We start from the raw sequence: 25,145 nt of genomic DNA, 5'->3' as shown, positions 1-25,145 counted from the left end.
CCATCCACAGGCCGCGAGGTGGGCCTTGCAGGGCCCAATATTGCTTCCTCAGCCGGCTGTCCAGCCTCCACAGCTGGGGGTGGTTGATGCCCGTCTCTGAAGCCACGAGTCTCTGCTGCTCTGTGTTGGCAGCCTGGCTGCCCAGGACAGGACTCTCTGGTCAGTCTTACCCACAGGGCTGTGTGTGTGACACCAGACCTGCCTCACGACTGGTCAGGGTGTGTTCTAGGCTACTGGACAGGACAGCAGGTTGAACAGACCCTACCAGCTCTGAGCTCAGCCCCGAGCCCCAGAAGACATGTACCCTGGCCTGAGCTGAATCTCTGCCTGACACCAGAGAGGACACTGGCTTGGGGGCTGACGGGTGGTACATCTTTCAGGTCTCCCACATGGAGACTCCTGGCCTGCCCAGGCCTATTCCCACCATGGCCATTGGCAAGGGTGCTGCCTAGAGTGTTTCTGTTGTCCGGGGAATGCACACCCCCATTCAGCAGCCCAGGTGGTCAAGGCCCATCCACAAGCCTCTGTGACCCCACAGGCCCTGCTCCTGGGGCCTTGGTGTTCAGCTTTAGGATAGTGAATCCTCCAGGCTACGTACTACGTGCCACAAAGGAATGGGCAGCCAGAGGCCCCCAGGCACAGGTCCAGTGCTGCCCACCACTCCTGCTCTGGCCTTCCCCACCTGGGCTGCTGCAGGGGGGTGTGCACTGCCCACCTGGGCCCTGTGGGGTCTCTGGGAATATCCTACAGGTGTCCACCAGGTGGGACGCCCCAACAGAAGGTGCAAGGAAGCTCCAACCTGGGGCTGGGCTGCCTGGGGTCACCCTGAGAGGGCAGCGCAGGCCTGGTCCTGGTGGCCCTGGCTGAGGGCCAAGGAAAAGGACGATATGCAGACCTGGGGCTGCACCCAGGCCTCCGCAGCCCTGGCAGGGTGTTCCCTCTAGGGAAGCCCTGCAGGACTGCCATGCCAGAGTGAGACCCCACCCACAGTCCCAGCCAGTCCTGGTGAGCCATGCAGGGAGGTGGGCACACCCATGCCCAGGCTGCTCCAGGCTAGCTTAACTCCTCCCTGGCCCTCTCCGCCTAGCTGGGCCTGGAATCACGAGCAACCCAGGACCTATGAAGGGGGCTCTCAGGCCAGGTGGCTCTGGGTGTGAGGCCAGGGCCACCCTGCAGGGGACCAGCCTCAGTTATCAGTGGTGCTGGAGGAAGTGCAGGTAGAGGGATGGTTGCCCTGGCAACGGGAGGACTCCCCAAGAAAGAAGAAGTGGAGTGGGAAGGGGCAGCTGAAGACTGGGGCTCCAGGGCCATCTGCGCTGCCAGGTGGACACCCAGCTTAAGGCTGGACCTGCTCACCTTCAGGGAAAGGGGGGCAGCCCCAGGAGAGAGCTTGTCTGTCCCCAGGCAGCCACCTGAGGAGGGTGCCATCCCTCCTCTGCCCCCAGTAAGGCCAGGAGAGAGGGTTACAGAAAGGGAGTAGGTGCCAGGCCTTGGGGCTCTCAGGAGCCTTGTGGCTCTGCAGGTGGAGGGCCACCGCCTCGCCACCTGAGCAGTGCGGGCCTCCGGCCTGTGCTGACCTGAGCACCTGGAACAGCAAGGGGCAGGAGGCCAGAGTCCTGCTCCTCAGGGCCGCTGTCATGCCCCAGGACCAGCAGCACCAGAGCCTGACAGAGGGCCGAGTCCTCCTGACTTGAACAGGACACCAGCACTTCCAGAGTCATATGCCTTCAGGGCCCTGTGGCTTGCAGACCACGGGAGACATGAGAGGTCCCTAGAATGACTGACGGCAGCTGGTAATGCTGGGACCCTGATGCCCCCATGGCTCCGAGGCCTCCCACCTGAGCAGATCCCTGTACCTGGAGCCGGGTGGAGGGGCGGGTCCCCGAAGAGGACCTGGAAGTAGTCTCTGGCTTAAGCCACGGTATAGTAGTGACTGCCTGGAAGACAGGGCTCTGAACCACTCCAGTCCCCTCCCAGAGACCATGTGACTCAGGGCTCAGAGTGGGGCAGGGCATCTGCAGCAGCCCTGTGGGCCTGTGTGGAGGCTGTGGGCTTGTGGACACTCTGGCCGGGCCTGCGCTCATTCAGGAGGCAGAGTGGGGCCTCCAGTGGGCCCCAACTGGCCGGGCGGTGGTTGAAGACTGGAGGATCGCAGCACCTAAGGACCTGGCCCTGGCCTGCAGCTGTCACAGGCAGATGCTCCTCTGTCCTTGCCTAGCAGGAGCCTCTGTGCCACTCTCCTGCCACAGTGCACCCAACCGGGTCAGGGCGATGCTGGCTGGACCTGGGGCAGGAGACTGCACACACCCTCCCTGCCTCAGGAACGTGTGCGTCCCACAGGGTGGGAGCTCAGGGGAGTCCAGGATAGCCTACTTAGACGTCCCTGTGCCTTGCTCCACCTCTCAGAGGCAAGGCCTGGGGGGCTCTGGTTCTGGGTGCCCCTGTGTACCTAGTTTCACATCCCACCCTCACCACCTCCTGGACAACAGGTAATGCTGGCAGGAAAAGGCTCCACAGCCTAGCCTGCGACACTGCTGGACAGGTGGCCCTCAGGCCAACACAGCCAGCAGACAGAACTGCCAGCAATCCAGACCCTACCTCCTAGTGCAGGCTACTTCCTCCTGCCCCATGAAGTCCCCCTGGAAAGCAGCTCTGGATTCACCACTGAGCCCTGGTGAAGCCCCAACACCAGTCTCCACTTGGCCCAAAGGGCAGCACAAGCCAAGGGCACGCATGTGCACTGTGATGTGCCACACGTGGGCAGGTGGAGCCTGTGGACACTCTAAACCCCGCCTCTCCCACAAGAAGCCTGGGCTTCACATGCCCTCCCACTGCTGCGGGAGGGAAGGCACACGTGCAGAAGTGGCTTACAGCGCTGTGTCCAGCAGGCCACCCAGAAGGGGACAGAGGCTGTGTCCTAGCCCACTGGGCCTGGCCCTGGGAAAGGGCACACCCCACCCAAGTTTGGCTCTCCAACAGCAGCATCCAAAAGGCTGACTGTTGGCCAGACCCAGAGAGGAAGGAGGCTGGGCACTGGCAGGCCTGGGGAGACAGTGCGTGGGCTGCCAGGACAGGCAGGGCCTGTGCCCTCAGAAATGCCCACGTTTGTCCCAGGGCATCCACTCTGCTGTGACCCTCACAAACATAGTGTCAGATACTAGGCTTCTGCCTAGATGCAGTGGCCATGGTAACAGGGACAGCATGGACACCCCTGGCTCTTGGCATAGCTTGAAGCCTGAGCCCCAAAAGCCAGAGCCAAAGGCGACATGTCAAGAGGGCTGGAGGGTGGGGACACAGCGACCCCAGGCATGGCTGGCCAGGGCACCTGGCTGGGGAAGGAGCACTGCTGAGCCCTCCATCAGCCTGGACGCGAGCTCTGCACTTAGCTGCAGGACAACCCCAGAAGACACGCTGGCTCCCATGCCTCTGTCCTCCACTGAAGACAGCTCTCTTAGCCAAAGACAGCCATAGTGGCACTGGAGAGGGGCGGGGCCACGTCCCTCGGTGGAGCTCGCTGCTCCTGGACAGTGGCCTTTCTTTGCAGCCTTCTGTCTGGACCTGCTGGTGCCCCTCTGCTCGGCAGCTGCCCCCACCTGCATCTCTGCAAAGTGAGTGTCCTCACTCGTTTCTTCCTGGGCCCAGAGGACCTGGGGAGGTGGAGACAGCAGTCTTTCCTGCTGCTGACCACAGTCTGGCATGGGCAGGGATGCCCTGTCCCACTCTCCTTGCAGCATCCTGCAGATGCTCCTCCTTGGAGTAGCCTCAGTGCCCCATTCTGCAGAATGAGGAGGAATGCTGGGAGCAGGAGTGGGGCTCCTCGCCAGGGGGACACCAGGGACCCCTGGTGGGCAGGACAGGCATCTCCACCTGGTAGCCCTCACCAGCAGCTCCACCTGGCGGGGTGGGGTCCTTGTTGGGAGGAGGCAGGCAAAGGCCAGGCTCCACCTGCTCTCCACCAGCCCTGTCCTCTTTCCCTGGTGCCAGTCCCCACTTGACCCAGTGTCCGTCCAGAAGCTGACCCAACACTGTGAGGTAGAAAGGCTCTTTAAACTGTGAGGTGGGAGACAAAAGGAGCTGGCACCCTATGACCAGCCAGCAGTTCACCAGGCTCATGGGTCCCTCATGAGGCAGGGACCTCCAGGTATGGTACGGGGTCGGAGAAGGGGCCCGGCCGGGCCCAGTAGTCCAGTGCTCGCACGCGGTAGGAGCCAGAAACAACAGCTGTCTCTGCAGACACAAAGGTACATGTGTTATGGAGCATGTGTCCACCTGAACCCACCCAGACTCCCCAAAACCCCCTGCCCCACCGCACCCAGTGGTGTGCTGAAACCCAGGGCAGTGGGCGTTAGGTGTACCTGGGCTGAACACAAAGAGGTTAAAAGTGGATGGCCTCCTGCTGACTGGGGTGTACACCTCACCATCCAGGGAGAACTGGATCTCGTAAGTCCACAGGCACCTGGGGAGGTTGGGGTCAGGGTGGCCCCTGAGGTCTGAGTGGGCAGGGTAGGGTGTGTCCACAGCCCTCCAGCCCCTTACTGGCATCTCCCCAGTCCAGCAGCCCTGGGCATTCTTCCTACAGGGACAGGCCACAGTAGCTGAGGGGAGAGGACAACGGCCCAGCTATGGCTCTCAGTGTCCCCTGCAGGGGCCCAGCCAGCTGTCCAAGACAGGTGAGCGGTCCAGGTGGCTGTGTGCAGGGGAGCGCATGTGCGATGGGGCCGTTGAAGGGCAGAGGACAGGCCTTTGGGTCTGCCTTGCGGAGGGCATTGGGAGCTCTGCAGGGGGAACACCAGGTGGGCCTCTGCAGGGCAACCCTGAGGAGGGGCAGTGGCCCCAGTCACGCACTTGGAGCCCACGCGCTCATCCGACCAGACCAGAGCCAGCTGCCCTCGGGTCAAGGGCAGGACACGGAGGCGGGTGACCTGCGGGGAGAGAGGGGCTATGGCAGGGTGTGGAGGGAGTGGGCAGCTGCTGGCGGGGCAGGGGTGTCACTTGCCTGGCCAGGAGGCTTCTCGGGGCGCGCACACACGTGCACCAGAAGGAGCGAAGGCAGCGCAAGCTCAGGATGCAGCGTCAGGCTGCTGCCGACCGGGAAGGGGCGCGGCTCTGCAACCACAGGGTCCTGGGGACAACAGAGGGGCCCAGGTGACAGAAGCCCCCCTGACCACAGGTCTCGGCGACACCCAGGGCCCACAAACCTCAGCTAAGCGCATGCGGCGGAACTGCTCCGCGGAGGGGAAGACGGGCCGGCCCATGCGCTGCCACTCGCTGTGGGGGCTGCAAAGACGGTTGTCCATGTGGTATGTGACGTAGAGGAGCCCTGTGGGGTGGGATGCTGGGGCTCATCTCACCTGCCCCGCCCCCTCCAGCCTGCCCTCCCTGGGCACCGCTCACCTGGGCGGGGAGGAACCCCGTACAAGCGCAGTGTCACGCGGATGCTGCGGTTGGGGTGGGCGCGGGTGTCATCGCTTGCATAGACCAGCACGGTGGCACGCCAGGCGTCAGTGGGGCCCTTAGGGTGGTGGGCACTGGCCAGGACGCCCACTGTGTGGTTGCTGTCCAGCACCACCCTGTGTCGGGACACCTCTGCCCAGAGCTGCTCTCCATCTACAGGGCCCACGGTGGGGGTGTGGGGCTGTCACCATGTGGGGTAGCTGCCCCTCCACCTGCCTTCCCACCACGTGCTCCTCCTCTTGCTGTCCTCACACCTCTCGGCCATAGAACCAGAGGGGATGGGGGCAGAAATCTAGGAGGACTAAGCCCCAAGTCATAGGCACAGCAGGAAGTGTGCTTCCCGTGCCTCAGGGCCTTTGTACAGGACACTCCTGGCCCTGGAAGATACCCTAACTAGGTAAAGCCTGGGTCAGGGGCTCAGGGCCTTCTCTGGCCTTACCCATCTCAGAGGGAACATGCCAGGGGGCAGGCCTGTTTCCAGTCTGAGCGAACACACACAGGAGCAACAAGGAGAGCTTACCCAGCAGGGCCAGCAGCCCCATGGCTGTGAGAACTGGCTTGCGCAGCAGCTGCACGTGGGGGGGGCGGGTGTTGTTCACCTGGAAGCGGGCAGTCAGCGTGCGCTGGGAGAAGGGGTGCGGGTGGTAGCTCAGGAAGGCGTTGTCATTGCTCAGGAGAGCATAGTGGACTGGGGAGCTGGCGTTGGCCACCAGCAGGTTCTGGTGCTGGGCGATGACCTGCGGGGGCCCAGGACAGCAGGGTCGTGGAGGGCCACCTGCTCACCCCACCCTGGAAGCTCAGCTGGCTGGCCTGGTGGACTCAGCAGCTACAGGGTGGGCCCACCTTCACCACCATGGCTGCGTAGGTCACGTCGGCCCTCCACGGCTGTGGCTGTGACCAGCCCACCAGCGGGTCTGCCTCGTCGTTGTAGATGGGGGTGTCCTTGAACGTGGGGAAGAGCTGCTGGATCTGCTGCACGGTGGCCACCTCCTGCTCCAGGATGCCGATGGAGCTGCCGTTGCCCTACGGCAGCACCGGCCTCAGCACCGCAGCCGGCGAGCCTGGCTGAGCGGGGCTGGGCACAGCACACACCTTCTTGTGCAGGGAGATGTAGTCCAGACGCACGCCCACCTCGCCAGTGAAGAAGTTGGTGCCGTTGGCACAGTGCCCCAGGAGGCTCCAGCAGAGCGGGGACCGCGGGGGCGGGTGGAAGGAGTCGCCGGGGCCACCCAGCCGTAGGGCAGGGCTGGCAGCCCTCAGACCCTCAGAGCAGGCATCATAGTAGTTCAGGAAGCCTGCAGCCCGTGGGTCCAGGGGTCAGGAGGGTCTGTGGGCACAGGGCCCCCCTCAAGCCCGCCCCACATGGTAGGACCGCAGCAAGCCACACACCTTGAGTGGTCATGGACACGTTGTCAAAATCCTTGTGGTCTGGCTCATTCCATGTCTCGAAGTTCCACTTAGAAACCTGCGCTAGTCCGTACCTACCTGCAGAGTGTCCACCTCCATCCAGAGAGCGTGAGTGCCACCCGCCTCCCAGGGGTCCCCAGGACTGGAGATCTGGAGCGGCTGAAGGTGAGCCCCCACCCCAGGAAGCCCAGGAGCCGTGACAGGAGGGGGCCTGGGTGAAGGGGAAGGAGGGCCTCGGGGCCCCAGGGCATGCCCTCCCACACACCTATGTATCTCCTGGCCAGGAGAGAGACCAGGTCCCTCCACTTCACCACCTGCAGCTTGTCCTCAAAGTCACTGAAGCGTCCTGAAGGGCTTCCCATCAGCTCAAAGCCTGAGACACAGCAGGCAGCTGCCCCACTGCCTGCACAGTTCCAGCAGCCCACCCAGGCCCAAGGCAGCCCAGGCCACCACTGCCGGGAGGACCCAGGGTGTCTGCAGGGGGCTTGTCCCTGCTCACCGGGGAGCAGCTGGTTCTCTTGGAGGAGGTCCAGATACCCGTCCAGGTGGGTGAAGTTGTAGCTCAGGCCCTGTCCGGCCGACCCCTTGCTGAAGGAGAGGAGGTGCTGGGGACAGCCATGCATCTGGCAGCCCTGGGCTGGAACCACTGCCGCTCCCAGGCAGGGAGGGAACGATAAGGTGCCAGGCTGAACGTGGCTCCAGGGTGCCCATGCCCGTCCCTCTGGAACACCAACACTGTGGAAGCCTGTCAGTCACCCACAGCCTGGTACCAACCAGTGTCCTCATGTGTCCAGGCCTTTCAGAAATGGGAGCCTGGGGTGGAGGGGCAGGAAGCCGGGCAGGAGCCACACAACAGGACTGGGGGGGGTGCGTCCTGAGGATGGCTGGCCTGGAGCAGAGGACTGGTACAGTGCCAGGCAGAACCTGGTTCTCGGCACCTCCTGGAGGCAAGAAGACCCCACATTTGGCACCCTCACCATCCTCCCATCCTCCCAAGAAGCAACTGAACGGGCAGGTCAGGAAGGTGGAGGATCTCCCCACACCCTCAGTCCAAACAAATTCCCACAGGGCTCAGGTTCAAGAGGGACGGGTATCATCAGACAACCATGTGGATCTTTAATAGGCCGTCAGATGTTTGTTGGAAGGGATGTGACAGGAGTGGGAGCAAAGGGGGCAAAGGGTCAAGAGAGAGGACCTCTCAGAGTAACATCAAAGGCCTGCCAGGTGACAGGACACGCCAGTGATGTACACACATGCAAAGGTCCTGAGGTAGGTGTGAGCTCATGGTAGGGGCTCAGGCAGAATGAACAAGGTGTGTTTTGGGGGGTCTTGTGCCCATGTGAGGATGGGACATTGACGGACTGAAGTAGGAGCCCTTGCAGAGTTCTGAGCAGAGCATCACAGGGACATTTTGGAAGGGTCCCTGTGGCAGTGAACTGGAGTCAGAGCAGGAGCCAGAGACTGGCTAGAGGGCTGCAGGGGCTCCCAGCAAGAGGAGGGGTGCCCAGCTGGGCAGTGGCTTGGAAGGCCAGGGGAGGGGCTAGAGCAGATGGGCTTCCAGGGAGTGGGTGGGGTGAGGTTTCTAACAGCAGCTTGGAGGAGCAGGGTGAGCCTACAGGAAACTGGTCTGGGTTTGGTGGTGGAAAACTGGCCGCCTGGGGGGGGGGGGGCTAGGTAAGGGTGCTGGTGCTCAGGGGTCTGGGGCCAGCTGAGGGCTGCTCAGTAAAGAGTTAGGAGAGCCAGCCAAGGTCTGCCACTGCCCAACCCAGGCACTAGTCCTCCCACTGGGAGTCCACTGCAGCCCTCTAGCCAAGGTCCAAGAGTTAGGGTTAGGGTCCAGGTCCAAGGACATGTGTCCCCAGAGGGCCTGCAAGACAGCTCTGATTTGTCTGGGATGGGATGGCAGGCAGGTGAGGTCACCATGGTAGACAGTGCAGTCTGGCTTGACCACAGACAGATGAGTCACAGCTTAGTGAAGACCCCTGCCCAGCAGGAGGGGACAGCACCTCTTCTTCAGGTTCCACATATCCTTCCCCCTCCCGCACACCCTGGAGCAGAGCCTGGGCCCAGTCCTTGTCCACAGGCCCAGCTCCTGGGGCTCCCTCTGCTGGATCTGCTGACACCCCGACGGCTGCGCCCACTCCACCTCAGCGCTCTCAGGCAGGGTCACAGTCAGTAGCAAATAAATGAAACGTTACAAGCACTTGGATAAAGATTCATGCGCGGTCGCTAACAGCGACCGGTTCCAAAGTCTTGGAGGTCATGAGGGGACACAGTCACAGGCTCCCGTTTTCTCTGCAGATCTCCGCGGCCATAACCCCACCTAGCGCCCACTCCAGGGACGGGCCGGAGGATCTAATGGCCCTAGCAGCCAGGGATGCAGGATGCCAAGATGGCCCCAGCGGCTGCCCCAGACCCAACCCCAGGGACCTGTCCTGTGGCCCCACTTTCGGTGGGTCAGTCTCCCTCTGCCTCAGCCCCCACTGTGACAGGATTCCAGAGGCCTGGACTCGGGAAGGGACTAGGCCGGCGAATGGTGAGGTCCACCCGGGATCCGAAAAGCACACAGGGCCATAGCCAGCTGGGGCCAGGAAGCGAGAGGCCCCTCTACAGCGCCAGGCCCCGCGGGACCGCGCCGAGCCTCACAAGGGCCCATTCACCGCGCTGGTGCCCGTTGGGCCCCAGGCCCCCGCCCCCGGGCCGAGCGCGTGCGCCGCTAGAACGCAGCCGCTGCGGCGCGGTGAGTGCACGCGGCTGGGGTGACGGCGGGCCGGCCCGGGTGGGCTAGGCGGGTGCGCGAGGTGACGCGGCCGGGGAAGCGTGCACGGGGGCGCGCATGCACTGGGGCGTCCGCACGGTGGAGGGGTGGGCGGCCTGCAGGGGGTGCATGCAGCGGGGGTCGATGAGCGGGCGGGGCCGCGCGTGCGGCGGGGGTCAGGGCAGGGAGCTCGTCCGCCCGCGCCTCCGCTGAGGGTGGGATGGCAGCGTGGGAGAGACGCGCAGGGTGGGCAGCGGCCGCGCGCCCTGAGGGTGGGGAACGGGGCGGAGCCGGGCCGCGCTCCCGGCGTGGGAAAGAGGCCGCCCAAGCTCAGAGGCGGGGAGAACCTGCATCTCTGCCCGGCTGGGGTCTTCTGAACCCCGCTGCACCTTAAAGGATAAAACGAAGGAAATCACGCGGCCGCACTGGACGAGACAGGCGTGCAGCGGGGTCCCGGCGGACTGAAGGCGCCGGACCACAAGTCGCTGCCCTGAGTGGGCCCAGCAGAGAGCGAGGGAGCCTATGTCTCATGGGCGCGCTGCGGGTGGGGACTGGGAGCCCTAAGTCCCAAGGGTCCTACTATTCTCTCGCCTGGGGGTGTGACCACAGTTGCATCTCCCCTGCGGAGACACCCATACCAGGCAGGGCAGGCGGGAGCCGGAAACCTGTCAGCCAGACCACAGAGGGGGAAGGGGCTGCCCCTACACTGTTCTGAACTGCCCAGGTGACACCCCCCACCTTGCCCTGTGGACCCAGGATCCATCCTGCCAACTCCAGGGAGACCCCAGGAACGTGACTCAGCCCTGGTGGTCTCCTGGGTAGTTCTTCACTGCCCCTCCATGGGTAACTGGGCAGATGAGAGTTTTATGACGCCCAGTAGCTGCCTTCTGGACAGCAGAAGGGTCCCTTATCTGCCTTAGAAGGCATGCTGCGATTCACCCCCACCACACCCACTGGAGGCCACACTCCCAACCACTGGGCAAACAGTGGGCCCCTCGGGACTGGGGTCCAGGAGGAGGAGGCTGAGCCCCTGCAGAGGCCCAGCAGAGCCAGGGGAGATGGCGGGGTCCCGGGCAGGGTCCCAGGATCAGATCTGGAGAGGGCATGGGCGGGAGCTATGGTAACAAAGGTGGGGTATCCAGCTTAACCTCATCTCCCACTCAGGCTTCCTTCCACCCACCTAATTCCACACCCACTTAGTCCCCACACAGGGCTGCTGGTCTTCCCTGGCCAGGCCCATGGCATCAGGAAGCAGAGCTTGGCTTGCAGGAGGAGGTTCCAGGGTGGGCCCTGGTTGGGAGCTGCCTCCCTCTGGGGCTCTGCTCCCCACCTCAACATCTTACTGTCTCCTCCTGGCGGGAAGGAGCCCAGGATCCCAGCTGGTTGTACAAGACATGTGTTGATCCTAATTTCCTGGGGGAAGAGAGAGCGAGCTGGTGGCTTCACTGGTCCCAGAGCCACGCAGGCACAGTAGGCCAGGCCAACTGCACCTCCCAGTCCCACTGGAGCAGCCTACCACAATCTGTGGGGCCTCCCTGCAGGATGGAAGAGCACCTAGCCCCCGCAGCCCCAGAAGGGAGCCAAGCCTCCTGACACATAGCGACGTCCCCACAAGCCCACTCCTATCCAGATGGGGCCTGGGGCTCTGAAAAGTCACTGTAGAGACAGCCACGCACCTTAGTTCCTTCACTTTGGGCCACTCCCTGAGTACTTGGTTTAATCCCTTCTAAGGGGCCACTTATCTTCAGACCAGCCCTACAAAGCAGGTGCTGTTGGTCCCACCCTGCTTCAGAGGAGAGGGTGAGCTGCATGGGGACCAGGAGCCCACCCACAGTCACACACTGGGTTCAGGGCCAACCCAGGACCCCCTCTGGCAAGGGCAAGAAGGCACACCTTTCACAGGAGGCACACCTTTCATAGGAGTACATGTGTGCACACACCAGCAGCCTGGGTCTGGTTTCCTCACAGGGACCCAGGACAGAGGTTGGGGACATGGTCACACTGTGCCCAGTTGGCTGTTGTGCCTCCCCTGTTCCAGCTTGGACCAGGCCAGGCTCCCGACAGAATGGATAACATCTAGCAACTGGACAGGGGCCTTGCCTCCCCACCCGCCAGGGGTGCTGTGCTTGCCTCTGGCCAGGTCTGAGACACTGGGCACCCTGCTCCAGCCACTCATCCCACCCCTCCCAGCAGGGTGGCTGCCCCCAAGAAGGTGGTGGTCACTGGAGGCCCCTACAACTATAATAATGTGTGAGGCTCCGATTACAGTCTGACTCTCGGGATTGGCTCACTGGATTAGCACTCAGGTAGCACTGGCCGGGGGAAACCCATGACTCAGCTCTCTTTGGGGTAAATAATTGAACTGCAGGTCCGACACACACAGTGCTTCTCACAGGTCAGCCTCAGACCCGCCGTCCCAGAGGGCTTGGAGGGCCAGCCGGCCAGCAGGCCTCAGCCCCTCCATACTCTGAGGGCCACCAAGCCTGTGGGCACCGCCAGGTAAGAATCATCCCTGCACCCGACCACCTGCCACGGCAGAGGCACTGGACAGCCAGGAAGGAGCAGGGAGGCTTGGCTCCCGCAGTTTCCTTGAGAGACTGGGGGGCAAGACAGGAGCATTTGCAGTCCCGTTCTGTATGCCTGGGCCCTAGGCACCTGCGTGAGCACGGAGATGCCAGAGACCCCTGTGGCAGGGGCTTGGGAGGAAGGGCTCACTGCTCTCACTGTTGCTGGGGACCGTGTGGCCTGCCAGGCTAGGACCACCTCCCCACTCTCCCCAGAGGCTGCAGGCACCTGTGCCCAGGGCCAGCCATAGCAGTGGCTCCTCACAGGTGCCTTGGTGCCCTGGGCTCTGAGGGCCAGAGAGTATTTGCTTAAGATTGCCATGAAGGGGATTTTGAAAACAGGTACTTTGGAGACTGAGGAGGACAGGCCCAAGGTCGCAACTGTGGTCAGTGTGGCCTCTAAGCTCCGCCCCTGACACCCTGCACTTTCGCTCACCCAGGCAGGTCAGAAGGTGCAGGGATGGCCAGGCCAGCTGTTTGCAGAGTGGCATGCTGGCTGGGCAGGGAGACAGATGCCAGCTGCCTCAACTCGGTCCCAGCTGGCCTGGTGGGGTCTCTAAGCACTTTCTCTGACCCTGGGGGGGCTGTTGGAGAGACAGGTGGGAGAGGCACAGATTTGGCATCCATGAGGCCCTCTGCCCCACTATTCTGTGTTGTCCACTGTAGAGTGGTGATGGTCTGGGTGTGAGTCTGGGGTGGACAGCAGGGCTCTTCACCAAACCATGGACCAAGGGAAGTAGCGAGGGCAGCTGAGCCACATCTGCCGCTGACACCCTTGGGCCTGAGGCCTCTGTGTGCAGGTGGAGGCCCTTTCCCTCTCCCTTGGGGAGGACCTTCAGGATGCTTTGGGGTGGATTTCGGGCAGGAACTGCAGAGCCCACAGGCCAGGCAAGCCTGGACAGAACGTCTCTGGGCGATTTCCGAGATCATCCGGCTCCCAGGAGGCACGTGGCTTGTTGCCCACATCTCTCCAGAAACAGGGTGTGGGAGCTGAGGCCCAGCATCCCTCCATCCAGGGCCTGCTGTTGGCAGGCAACCCCTGCCCTCTGCCCGGTGGACCCGCAGCACCAGCTGGGCGCTGGCTCCTGGATCCATGAGGGGAGTAAGGCCCTGACCACTTCGACTCTCCCTTGCAGGTTGGTCAGCGGTGCCAGGTGCTGCAGGATGGAGGCAGCCCCTGAGTCCCTGCAGCAGGGCAGGGGGCTGGTGCTAGTCCGCCGGCAGCCCCCTGCGCAGAAGGGTCTACTGGAGAGGCTGAAGGCCAGGCTATGGCAGAGCTGCACCTGCAGTGTGCCACGAGCCTGGGCGCTGGTGCAGAGCCTGGTGCCCGCCACACGCTGGCTGCGTGAGTACCGTCCGCGGGAGGATCTGGCGGGCGACGTCATGTCGGGCTTGGTCATCGGCATCATCCTGGTGCCACAGGCCATTGCCTACTCCCTGCTGGCCGGACTGCAGCCCATCTACAGCCTGTACACATCCTTCTTTGCCAACCTCATCTACTTCCTCATGGGCACCTCGCGCCACGTCAACGTGGGCATCTTCAGCCTCCTGTGCCTCATGGTGGGGCAGGTCGTGGACCGCGAGCTCCAGCTGGCTGGCTTCGACCCCTCCCAGGATGGCCTGGGGCCTCAGGGCAACAGCAGCACCCTCAACAGCTCCACCACCTCCCTGGTGCTGGGGCCACCAGGCTGCGGGCGGGACTGCCACGCCATCCGTGTCGCCACCGCCCTCACGCTGGTGGCTGGCATCTACCAGGTGAGGAGCTGCATGGGAGGCAGGGCTGGCTGGTTCAGCTGTTCCTGCTCAGGGGCTTGCTGCCCCCACCACGGAAGGCCATGGGGAGTACAGGTCAGGACCAGAGAGGTTACCTCACCTTGAGGCCAGGGCCTCCTAGAGGGCAAGGCAAGGCAAGGGCAGAGGTGGGCACACAGGGTGACCCATGCCTAGGACCCCAGGGGCTGTGGGTGCAGACAGGAGGGGCATGAGCAGCTGGCCTGGCCAGCGGCAGCGTGAGTGGGGCTGCTGGGCCAAGCCTGGCTGTAGCTGAGACAGCTGCGCTGCAGCCCCACGGCCTCCTGGGTCTCCTGTCCCAGGTGAGCTTGGGTGGGGGTGCTTCCCATGGCCTCCCCACCCCCATTTGCCCCTTCCCAGGCTGTCTGCCTGGTCCCTCCTGTGGTCCCTTCCCTGCCTGGGAGGGGGCGGGCTGTGCCTGGGCAGGACACAGAAGGAAGGGGCTGCCTTCTGACACCAGAGCCGTGACCCCTGAACAAGTCTAGTTCCAGTAGCAGCAGGTGAGACATGACACCCACAGTCACCTGTTGACACGCAACACCATGTGTGTCAGGTCTGCTGGCGTGCGCCTGTCCAGATCACAGGGGCCAAAGGAGGGTCCCACTCTGGAAGGCAGCAGGTCACAGGCTGCGCCAGCCGCAGATAGGCAGCGAGGTCTCTGCCTGGGCCTTCCGTGCTGACTGCACTCTGTCCACAGGTCCTCATGGGCGTCCTTAGGCTGGGCTTCGTGTCCACCTACCTCTCTCAGCCCTTGCTCGACGGCTTTGCCATGGGGGCCTCCGTGACGATCCTGACCTCGCAGCTCAGGCACATGCTGGGCGTGCGGGTGCCCCGGCACCAGGGCCCAGGCATGGTGATCAGCACGTGGCTGAGCCTGCTGCGCAGCCTGGCGCAGGCCAACCTGTGTGACGTGGCCACCAGCGCCGTGTGCCTGGCAGTGCTTCTAGCGGCTAAAGAACTTTCAGACCTCTGCCGGCACCGCCTGAAGGTGCCGCTGCCCACGGAGCTGCTGGTCATCGTGGTGGCCACCCTGGTCTCTCACTTTGGGCAGCTCCACAGGCGCTTTGGCTCCAGCGTGGCGGGCGACATCCCCACTGGCTTTGTGGCCCCACAGGCACCAGACCCCAGGTTGATGCAGCGTGTGGCGCTGGACGCAGTGTCCCTGGCCCTGGTGAGCTCGGCCTTCTCCATCTCGCTGGCGGAGATGTTTGCCCGTAGCCATGGCTACTCCGTCCGCGCCAACCAGGAGCTCCTGGCCGTGGGCTGCTGCAACGTGCTGCCCGCCTTCTTCCACTGCTTTGCCACCAGCGCAGCGCTCTCCAAGACCCTGGTGAAGACAGCCACCGGCTGCCGGACCCAGCTCTCCAGTGTGGTCAGTGCTGCTGTGGTGCTGCTAGTGCTGCTGGTGCTGGCCCCACTGTTCTGGGACCTGCAGCGGAGCGTGCTGGCCTGCATCATCGTCGTCAGCCTGCGGGGAGCTCTGCGCAAGGTGAGGGGCCTCCCACGGCTGTGGCGGCTGAGCCCAGCAGATGCGCTGGTGTGGGTGGCCACTGCGGCCACCTGCGTGCTAGTCACCACTGAGGCCGGGCTGCTCGCTGGGGTGCTCCTCTCGCTGCTCAGCCTGGCAGGCCGCACACAGCGCCCTCGGGCGGCCCTGCTGGCCCGCATTGGGGACTCAGCCTTCTACGAGGATGCCACGGAGTTCGAGGGCCTTGTGCCTCAGCCCGGGGTGCAGGTGTTCCGCTTTGCAGGGCCACTCTACTATGCCAACAAGGACTTCTTCCTGCGGTCACTCTACAGCCTTACTGGGCTGGATGCGGGGCGCTCAGCTGCCACAAGGAGGGAGCCAGGCTCAGAGATGGGGGTTGGAGAGGGAGAGCCAGTTGATGGCAAGGACCTGGGTTCAGTGACCAGCAGGGCCAGGCTGGTGCCCATGGTGACTGGCTTCCACACGGTGGTCATTGACTGTGCCCCACTGCTGTTCCTGGATGTGGCTGGCATGGCCACACTGAAGGACCTGCGCCGTGATTATTGGGCCCTAGGGGTCACCCTGCTTCTGGCCTGTTGCAACCCCTCGGTGAGGGATGCTCTGAAGAGAGGGGGCTTCCTCGGTGAGGACCAGGGCCCCGAGGATGAGCAGCTGTTCCCCAGCGTGCACAGCGCTGTGGAGGCTGCCCGTGCCCGCCGTGGGGAGCTCGTGGTTCCTGACTCTGCCCTCTAGCAGGGCCAGGGTCTTCTGGCATCCACTCCCCCCCCATCAGCCATCACTGAGCTCCTTCTCCAGGAGCCTGCCAAGGGCTAGAGTCACCCAAGGATGCAATCTTGGGCCACCTCTGCCATGGAGAAGCCAGGGAACCTCAACTGAAAAGGGAAAGGGCAGCACTCGAACACACATGAGAACCCCACACGCTCTGCCTAAAACCTGTGCTGCCACCCTGGTGCCAGCAACACACACGGTCCCTCGGCCCAAACTCAGAGAGACCATGCCCGGTCTGACACTCTATGTCACTATTTGATTTGAACAGATTCCCACAAATGGTGTGGCCTTCAAGGCGTCAAAAGGACACCCCATCCCTGGGCCTACCCAGCCCCTGCCTCACAGGGAGGAGCTGGACAAGGGACCATGGGCACCAGGGCCTATTTCTGGAAGGCCACCATACCCAAGTGCTCCTCACACCTGGTGCTCACCCCTGGCCAAGACTTGCATGGCTGGTCCAGTGTCAGGGACAAGGTGGGAGAGCAACCTTGGTCCAGCCCTCAGGTGCACTGTCCCCGCACAGCTCTGCCAATGGCCACACAGCCTGTCCTCACACAAGAACCAGGTGCAGCAAATGCAGCCAGATACTAACCTCCAAAGTGACTTCCAGGGCGAACCCAGCTATGCCCCTTCCAGGGATCCAGGGCCTCTGGGCACACAGTGGGCTTCCAGCATTACCAGCCAGGATGTCCCCCTCCTGCCTTCCCCAGTGGAGGCTCTGACAGGAATGCCTCTGCAGGGCTATGTGTCTTCAGAGCAGCCCCCAGCTCTGTTCCCCATGATGCCATTCCCCGCTGCCCTGCACTGTCCTTCACAGCTGGCCCACAAGACCAGGCCTACCTCTTCAGTGTCTCTGTAAGGTGGGCTCTGGCCAGCAGCCCAGTATGCCTGCCCCAGCATCACCCACCTGGCTGTGATGAGGTCCAGCAGCCAATGTGTCCGGACTTGCTTGATGCCACCATGAGGGACAGCACCCACGTAGGCAAGGTTGAGCTGCTGGTCCCAGCTGAGGTCGTAGTGGGCAGCCTGCTCATGTGGCAGTGGGGGACTGGGGATAGGACAAGGTACTGTGTTCACCCTGGGGGCTACAGTGGAGCAGCCTCCACACATCTGGCCCTGCCTGCCCAGGCCCGCCCAGTAGACATGGTGCCTGTACGTCCAGTGAGTGACAAAATGACCCCTCCACCAGGAATGCCATGTGGTCTTGTCCTGGTGGGCTGGGAGCTCCCACAGGACTCTCGCCCTGCCAGACAGGGAAGGGTCTCAGCTCTCCAAGGAGGAGGCCGTATCATCCAGGGGTGGGAGTCAGCCCCCAAACCGCTGGGCTGCCCTTTTGGGGAGTCAGGAAGAGGGCATCCTGAGCCCACAGCCTAAGTACCCACCAGGACTCTTCAGACTCCTGGCCACAGGGAAAGCTCAGGGCTGACCCCAGATATCCAGCACAGAGAGCACCCATTCAAACGTGGAGGGGAGGGGAGAGGAGAGGAGACCCCCACCTGAGCCACAGAGGAAGTAGCTTGGTGGGTCCTGACTCCCTAGGGCCCACAGTGTGAAGGGCCGTGAGCCCGAGGGTTTCCCCAGATGCGACAGGGGACCTCAGCAGCAAGGTGGGCGCCCTGCTCTGGGGGGCCTCCCGGGCCTCAGCGGCCCGCGCGGGGTGGCTCACCAGAAGCCGGTGCTCCTCCAGAAGTGCCGCAGGGGCCGCAGCGTGCGCGCCGCGTCCACGCGCACCAGGTGCGGGGCCTCAGCCAGGGCGGTGGCCAGGAGGGTGGCCAGGACCGCGAGCCGCGCGGCGCGGGGGCTCATGGCCGCAGGCGCCGGCCGGAGGGCTCCCCACCTGCAGGACCAGAGGGTCAGACCAGCCGATCCGCCTGCGGGGGGGGGGGGGGGGCACCCACGTGACCGCCGCGGCGGAGGCCGAGGGCGGGGCCTCGCGGCCTGGAGGGGCGGCGGCTGGAGGCCCTCTTCCTGGTGCACTACGCAGGTCCCCTGTGTCCCTGCGGAACCCCGCATTGCGACCCCGCATTGCTGTGAGGGCGGTGGCCTTGGGAGAGCGTCTCAGTCATGCTCGGCGGGTGGCCCAAGAGCGACTGGGTCCTAGAGCAGGGCAGGGGCTGGCCCACTGCGAGGCCTGAGGGATTGGAGGTGGGGGTGAGAAGGATTCAGAGGGGCATCGGAACAGGTGTGGCCAGAGGCCGCGCTGCCTTTGAGCAGTCAGGTGGCTACTTCTAATGCACAGCTGATGAGCCGGCTGATGTCCTGGGGAGGTAAGCTCGGAGGTGTGTAAAGCTTAAGATCTGAAGTTCGGACACAAGCAGGTAGGCTATAGCAACGGGCAGTTCAGCAGTCAGGTTTCATGACAGGGTGAAAAACCCCTCCCTGCCCCCTTCCCCAGACAGCAGGAGCTCATCCCTGGAGCCAGCCAAGGTCACAGTTCTGGACGGTGATTCTAAATCTTGGGTCACCAGGACAGCTGTAAAGGGAAGGTTGATGGAGAAAAGGGACATGGGGCAGAGCAGGTGCTGGGAAGGGATGGATCCTGGGGTGAAGCACATCCCTGGCAGGGAGCTCAGGGCACAGCTGGGGCAGGCCTACTGGGCAGACAGGTCTGGAGAGCTGACCTAGAGGCAGAGGGGCACCGAGATGGTGGCGGAGACTTTGAGAGCATGGAGAAGAAGGCAGAGGCGTCCCACCAGAGTCCTGGGCCGATGCCAGGTAGAGCGTCACCCACACAGGCCTGTGTTCCCAGCACTTGGGAAGCTGAGGCAGGATTGCAAGTTCCAGGCCAGCCTCAGAAATTTAGCAAGATCCATCTCAAAAAAAAAAATAAATAAATAAAAATAAGAAGAAGAAGGAGGAGGAGGAGGACGACGACGAGGACGGCAGGGACGACAGCGACTGGGGTGTAGATCAGGGGTAATGCACCCCTGGGTTCAATCCCTAGTACTGGGGGGAAAAAAGCTAAGCAGTAACTCATGTGAAACTTAAGCCTGTGAAGCAGAAAGTACATGTGCCGGGCAGAATCCATAAGAGGTGACTCTCACCTGGACCTATTGTAGCAGAACTGGAAACCAAGAAAGGTCGCAGCAAGATTTTAAGAGGAACCAGAAGAAAAGTTCAGGTCACCTGCAGAGGAAGGCCATTGACTGACAGCGGCGAAGGAGACAGGGGCAGTGGGGACAGGAAGCCAGGACCGTTGCACGGTGGTGGGAGAACCACAGGAGTGGGGTGCTGGGGCACAATGCAGCTCACCACCCTGCGGTCCAGGAGCTGGGAGCTTGATCCTCAGGGTGGTGATGTGGGAGGTGGGACCTTGCAGAGGTGGATCCTAGATGCTGGGGCGCTGCCCTCCCCAGGGATTGTGGGATCCCAATGTCTCTAGCTTCTTGTCTTGAGATGTGATCTCTCACTCCCACAGGCATCCCTGCCATCTGCCAGGGGGCTCTCACCAGAGCCAGTGTCATGCTGCTTCACAGCCTCCAAATGTAGGAGCTAAATAAACCTCTTTTCTTTATAAAGCTACTGAGCTTTGGGTATTTCATTGTAGTAACATAAAATGGACTAATGGGGGGGTGGGTTGAATCAATATACTTGGAGATGGAAGAACACTGGCAGTTTCCCCAAGATGCCTGTACCCAGGGTATTTCTGAGGCAGGTTCTGCAGCATGAAAGTTCCCCCACAAGAGTAGCCTGATACATGTAGCAATCCAAGGGAACATTGTATACAACAATGGAAGGAAGGAAGGAAGGAAGGATTAGAAACAGAATCTGAATAGCCAGACAGCAGCAGCCGGAATCGGAAGGAGGGATCAAAGTTCTGGGAACTTTTTTTTTTTTTATTTGGCAGGCGGAGGTTAACATATTTTTAACACTGGATCCTCTTAAAATTTCAAGGTAAGATGTCATAATTAGCCATTTAAAAGAGAAAAAAACAATGTATAAATTCCAAAACATCAAGGGAGGAAAATAAAATACAAAAATCAATTCTAAAAACCCCTTTGAATTAAAAAACTGAAAGGCCTGAAAGAGGCGGAGAGCGGAGAGGGAAGTGCAGCAGGCAGCCCCACCTGGACACGGGGTGAACCGTGTGAAACTGTAAAACAGACTCACGAGCATCAAAGAACTGAGCTAGCAGCCAGGAATCCAGGTGAAAACCCACGTGGAGCAGGGCGGAGTGTCTTCTGAGCAGGGCTTACAAGCAGGGATCTGACCACGCCGGCTTGGGGAGGAGACTCCAGCGTGGCCAGCAGGGCCAGCATTCGCACCCGGGCTCCAGCTCCGGATCGGGTATGAGAAGAAGCTGCGTGGAGCTTGGGCAGCTTCACGGGGACCCCAGGACGGAAGTCAGAGCTGGGGCAAGGGCCCCACGTTAAAGCAAAGGTGAACAGGAGAGAACTGGCCTGGCAGGGACTGAAGTCCACCCTGGATCACCTCCACCCTGTGTGAATTAAATGACCTGCCACCCAGCCATCTGCTAGGAGAAAAGCAGGTACCTGCAGAAACGTGGGGCCGCAAAGTCCTTGATGCATGTGCTGAGGCAGGTCCCCAGCGAGGGTTAGGGTGGCCGCACAGGGCCTCACTGGACAGTTTGCCCCTGGGAGTGTGTGCGTGGGGGCTCTGAAATGCCAGCCTCAAAGGCTGTGGTCAGGGCTGTGGATGGACTGCTCTGGTTCTTTCCAGATCATGCTCAAGTGTTTACAGGTGAAGGGTCGTGATGTCTGTATCCAAAATGGCTCTGAAAACTAAAACAGAAAACAATGATATTGTCACATATAAAGAGTAAGATATATGGGCACCGTGCACACCCCTGTGATCCCTGGCTCAGGAGGCTGAGGCCGGAGGATCGCAAGACCAACCTAGTGAGACCCTAAGCAACTCAGCAAGACCCTGTCTCTAAACAAAATGTATTTTTTAAAGGGCTGGGGATGTGCCTCAGTGGGTAAGAACCCCTGGTTTCCACACCCAGTTCCAGTCCCACCAAAAAAAAAAAACAAAAAAAAACAAAAAAACAAATGCATCGAAAACAGTTGACCTAGGAGAAAAATATGCGGATTTTCTATTTTACATTTTTCAACCTGGAAATATCGAAAAAATCCATAAGTACCTCAAGAAGACTTACTCAGAACTTGTTGAATCACACAATTTAAATCGATCTGTTTTATTGTATGTAAGTCATATCTCAACAGATGGGTCAAAAATGTAACGGGTTGGTTCAACTGCAGTTTACACCTAAAAAGAAGAAGAACTAGAAGATAGAGCACAGGTTAAATTCACACTAAACCGAAAAATAGGGGAGACTACAGAACAAACACAGGGAGAAGATCCAACTCAGTTTCCCCACCTGGAAACGAGGCAGAGCAGAGCGGGAACAGTGCTGCGCGTGTTCCAGCAGCGAGGAAGGGGACCGCGGTGGTAACTGACCGCTCAAGACCCAGGCCACGGGTCAGGGGGTGCTGCAGAGGCCCAACGGGGAAGAGAGCAGAATCCCATCAGCCCAGGATGTAAGAGCCAAGGCCAAAACCAAGGGGATATAAGAAGCTTCCAGAGGGAAGAGACCTTCCACTTTTAGGGCCCAGCAGTGAAGGGACTCTGGCCTTTCAGCAGAAGTACCGACCAGCAGATGGCGGGAGACTGACGCTGCCTAGAGTAGGTCAACAGTGAGCGGAAATCAAACCCCAGCAGAAGCATTCTCCAGGCAGGGTGGGGTGGCAGCACTTGCAGTCCCAGCTCCGGAGGCTGAGGCAGGAGGATGGCAAGTTCAAGCCCAGCTTGGGCAATTTAGTGAGACTGTCGCAAGCTACAGTGTCCCCCCGCCCCCCCTCCAAAAAAAGGTTGAACAGAAACATTTTAGAGAAACGCCGAGGTTTGCCACCATCAACTTCCAGTTAAGGAAACAGCAAGCAATGTCCTTCATGCAGAAGGGAAAAACCCCAGGAGGCTCGGGCGCAGGAGGAAGGGAGGCCCAGAGGGCTTGCAGAGGCAGTGCAAGTCTGACACGCGTCGGGTGCGAACCCAGCTGTGGGACCTCTCACGGGACCTGGAGCATCAACTGGACAAAAGAGGTGTTGATGCCGACCACTGAGGGCACAGCCTGTGCTGGTGCTGGACCCGGGCCATGGCCTGTGTGGTGCAGGGACTGTGCAGGTGCAGCTGCATTATGAGATCCTCCTGGATTATCCCGTGGGCCTGGAAGGGGCAGCCAGGGAGGCATGGCTTACGAGAAGTGCTGGACAGCCCTAGAGAACTCTCCTGAGGTTGGCAGCTGGGCTGATCAGATCCAGTTCAGTGGACTCAGAGTGAAGGTCCTGGGGAAGGGAAGGGGCAGGTCCTGGCAGGGTCTCACACTGCAGCCTCTGGGACCCAGAGACACGGCATTTTGGTTTATGTTTGGGATATTCATAAGGCAGAGGTTCCCAAATGTTCTACGCCCCAAAGGGGATGACCTTTGTGGCCCAGCAGTTCTAACATGAGTGAAAATGGGCTGTGTGCTGGCCAGAGCCTCCTCTCCACTACGACTGCCTTGAGTTGGCTGGGTATGGGCTTCTTGGCCCTGCAGAAAGGCAAGGACTGGACAGGGGAGGCCCTGCTGGCTCCCTGTCTTAGGGAGGGCTGTCCATGGGCAGTGGTGTGTGGAGGGTCAGGTCTAGGTCTTTCAGAACTTCTGTCCCCAGGAGGCCGGCAGATGGTTTCTGAGGTCCCACCACAGGACTAAGAAGGGCAGTCTTGCCCAGGGGCTCCAGAGGTGGGGAGGTGCCAGGACTGCCATAGTGGGGGCTCCTCAGGCTCTGAAGGGGGCACCTGTTGGCTTCAAGAGTGAAATTGGAAATGTGGGATCGTTGCCAGCAGAACCCACAGAGAACAAAGGAATGTGGACTGCAGTGTCTGAAAAGAGAAGGCCTGGAACCGGTCTCGGGGGAGGTCCTGGGGGTCTCGCTGCGCCCCTCCCTGGAGAAGGGGAGAGTCTGGCTCCTGTGAGGGTGTGTGTGGCAGGCGCGGCAGGTGGGGGTCAGGGCTTGGGAAGCTGCACCCTGTTCCCCTCAGGCAGAGCTGGCTGTGGCCAAGGGGGCGTGGCCAGGAGGAGTTGAGTGGGTTGGACTCACTGGAAGCTGGGGAGGGACTGGAGCTGGGCTACACCTGGGGCTGTAGTGCCCACCAGAAGGCCCTTGGGCTTCCAGATGAAAGGTCAGGGGGACTGGGCTCCTGAGTACTCCCTGTGGACCTCAGTTCTGTTTTCTTTCCACTCGGCCCACTCTCTCTGCCTAGGCCTTTAGCTCCAGGGTGGGGTGTTCAGTTCCTGCTCTGGCCAACTGGGGGTGGGGGAGGGACAGCCACTGCTGCTCTGGGACTTCTTCAGAACCAGCGCCTTTCTGTTCTTTCCCCCTTCTCCCTAAACAGAATCTGGCGCACATCTCTAGGGCGAGTCTCCCCACTGTCCTGCTTATATCTGCTTATATCTGCCCGTGCTCCTGTGGTCTTGATGCTCTGGCATTTGAGGCCTTGATCCTGGACAGCCCTTGCCCACCCCAGGCTGACTAATTCCTAGACAGCAATGCAACTCCCCTTTGATGCGCAGGCTGACCAGTCAGGAGCCACAGAGGCTCCTTCCCCAGACCTCCCACCAAGCACACTTCCCTGCCCTGAGAACCCTGGGTCAGGTGCACAGAAGACTGCCCTAGAGCCCAGGCCCCAGGTCCCCCACTCACTCAGTGTTCCTACCATGCCTCAGCCACTTCTTCCTGAGAAGCCATGGTGCAGACCCTAGGCCCACCTCCGGCCTTCTGCCCTGGCCAATATGAGGCATGTTGTACTCGCCCTTGGGAACGGAGCTGCAGGTCTTCTAGGGCAGCTGTCTGCCTGTGTGCCTGGCCATGCTGCTTAGCACCCACTCTGGATGGCATCTCAGGATGCAGGGCTGGCTGCTGGGTTTGAAGGTGGGCCAGGGGTACTACTCTGGGAGAAGAAACGGACAGGTGTCTTTGCCTCTGCAGGGAGCTGATCCTGAAGCACATGTGCTGAAGGAGTGTGTCCACCACCCTTGACGAAGCCTGCAGAGGTGTGGAGATGGCAGGGCACCGGTGAAGAAGAGCCAAGGTCCACAGGGGGTCCACTCATGGGACGCCTCAGTCACGTGGTCTCGGGACTCTGTAAAACTCACTAAATTAGGAGGGTGATGGCGTGTAGCTCAGTAGTAGAGCACCCGTGCGTTCGTCTCCTGAACCAAAATATAAAAACACAAAACACTTAATTTGTTGTAATTTATTCTCTTGTTCTGAATAAAAATGTCCCTAATTTTATAATAATTTATTTGCATTTTTTCTTGAGGAGAGCTGTAGACGGCCCACACCTGGACAGGCTCCAGCAGTGTTCCACCCTGGTTGCCTGCCTCCTGTACAGCAGGTGGGTCATGGGAAAGCTAGGTCAAAGCAGGGACCCAGCCCCACCTCACATGACACCCAGCTGGCTCTGAGACATGAAAACCAGCGTCATCAGAAGCCACCTCTAGGGCTGGGGTGTGGCTCAGTGGCAGAGCGCCCGCCTAGCACACAGGAGGCACTGGGTTCGATCCTCAGCTCCACATAAATATGAAATAAAGATATTGTGTCCACCTACAACTAAAAAATAAATATTTTTTTAAAAGAAGCCATCTCTGCAGGATGATAAGAGGACTTCCAGCCCCAGAGCTGTAGCAGCACTGCCCTGACGTGGAGAGGTGTGGCCTGTATGATATACACAAACCTGTGTCTGCAAATTCACCCACATGCTAAATTTGTTTATAACCCCAAATCAAGGCTCATTGTGCTTCTCCAATCACTCAAGGCCATGCCCAGAGCAAAGAAAGATTTAAGCCACTGACCTGCGGCTCCTGCTGGGGTGGCCCAAGGCCCCACACTGCTTGCTCAGCTCATACTATAAA

At 61.0% G+C, this 25,145-nt stretch overlaps 2 protein-coding genes across 5 annotated transcripts; one reads left to right on the top strand and one right to left on the bottom strand.

Moving 5' to 3' along the window:
- Positions 1-4,028: 4,028 nt before the first annotated feature.
- Idua (alpha-L-iduronidase) lies at positions 4,029-18,092 on the bottom strand. Of its 4 annotated transcripts, none has more exons than XM_071614058.1 (14): positions 17,898-18,091; positions 17,139-17,279; positions 7,361-7,449; positions 7,127-7,234; positions 6,844-6,939; positions 6,586-6,749; positions 6,298-6,477; positions 5,975-6,191; positions 5,395-5,607; positions 5,199-5,320; positions 4,997-5,122; positions 4,537-4,922; positions 4,356-4,456; positions 4,029-4,227 (listed from the first exon to the last, which is right to left on the bottom strand). In XM_071614058.1, exons 1-14 carry the CDS (start codon positions 18,035-18,037, stop codon positions 4,121-4,123), a joined length of 2,190 nt encoding a protein of 729 aa, XP_071470159.1. In that variant the 5' UTR covers positions 18,038-18,091; the 3' UTR covers positions 4,029-4,120. The 4 variants fall into 4 exon arrangements, 3 of the variants coding, with proteins under 3 accessions (XP_071470159.1, XP_071470158.1, XP_027796273.2); XM_071614057.1 differs by having other exon boundaries at positions 6,547-6,749; positions 17,898-18,090; XM_027940472.2 differs by having other exon boundaries at positions 4,846-4,922; positions 6,547-6,749; positions 17,898-18,088.
- Positions 13,345-16,195, top strand: Slc26a1 (solute carrier family 26 member 1). Its single transcript, XM_027940510.3, has 2 exons — positions 13,345-13,938; positions 14,672-16,195. The coding sequence occupies exons 1-2, from the start codon at positions 13,348-13,350 to the stop codon at positions 16,193-16,195; spliced, it is 2,115 nt and encodes a 704-aa protein (XP_027796311.3). The 5' UTR covers positions 13,345-13,347.
- Positions 18,093-25,145: the final 7,053 nt, after the last annotated feature.

This window comes from Marmota flaviventris, chromosome 7 (assembly GCF_047511675.1).
Source record: "Marmota flaviventris isolate mMarFla1 chromosome 7, mMarFla1.hap1, whole genome shotgun sequence".
NCBI classification, from domain to species: Eukaryota; Metazoa; Chordata; class Mammalia; order Rodentia; family Sciuridae; genus Marmota; species Marmota flaviventris.
The sequence above is the reverse complement of the archived record's forward strand: the minus strand, read 5'-3'. Positions and strand labels throughout refer to the sequence as shown.

Excerpts from the sequence above, each read along its gene's own strand:
- Slc26a1 (XM_027940510.3), top strand. The coding sequence starts at position 13,348 with ATGGAGGCAGCCCCTGAGTCCCTGCAGCAGGGCAGGGGGCTGGTGCTA. Across the intron at positions 13,939-14,671 it reads TGGTGGCTGGCATCTACCAG|GTCCTCATGGGCGTCCTTAG; the intron begins GTGAGGAGCTGC and ends CTCTGTCCACAG.
- Idua (XM_071614057.1), bottom strand. The coding sequence starts at position 18,037 with ATGAGCCCCCGCGCCGCGCGGCTCGCGGTCCTGGCCACCCTCCTGGCC. Across the intron at positions 6,940-7,126 it reads CCTGGCCAGGAGATACATAG|GTAGGTACGGACTAGCGCAG; the intron begins GTGTGTGGGAGG and ends GACACTCTGCAG. Across the intron at positions 4,923-4,996 it reads CCGAGAAGCCTCCTGGCCAG|GTCACCCGCCTCCGTGTCCT; the intron begins GCAAGTGACACC and ends CTCTCCCCGCAG.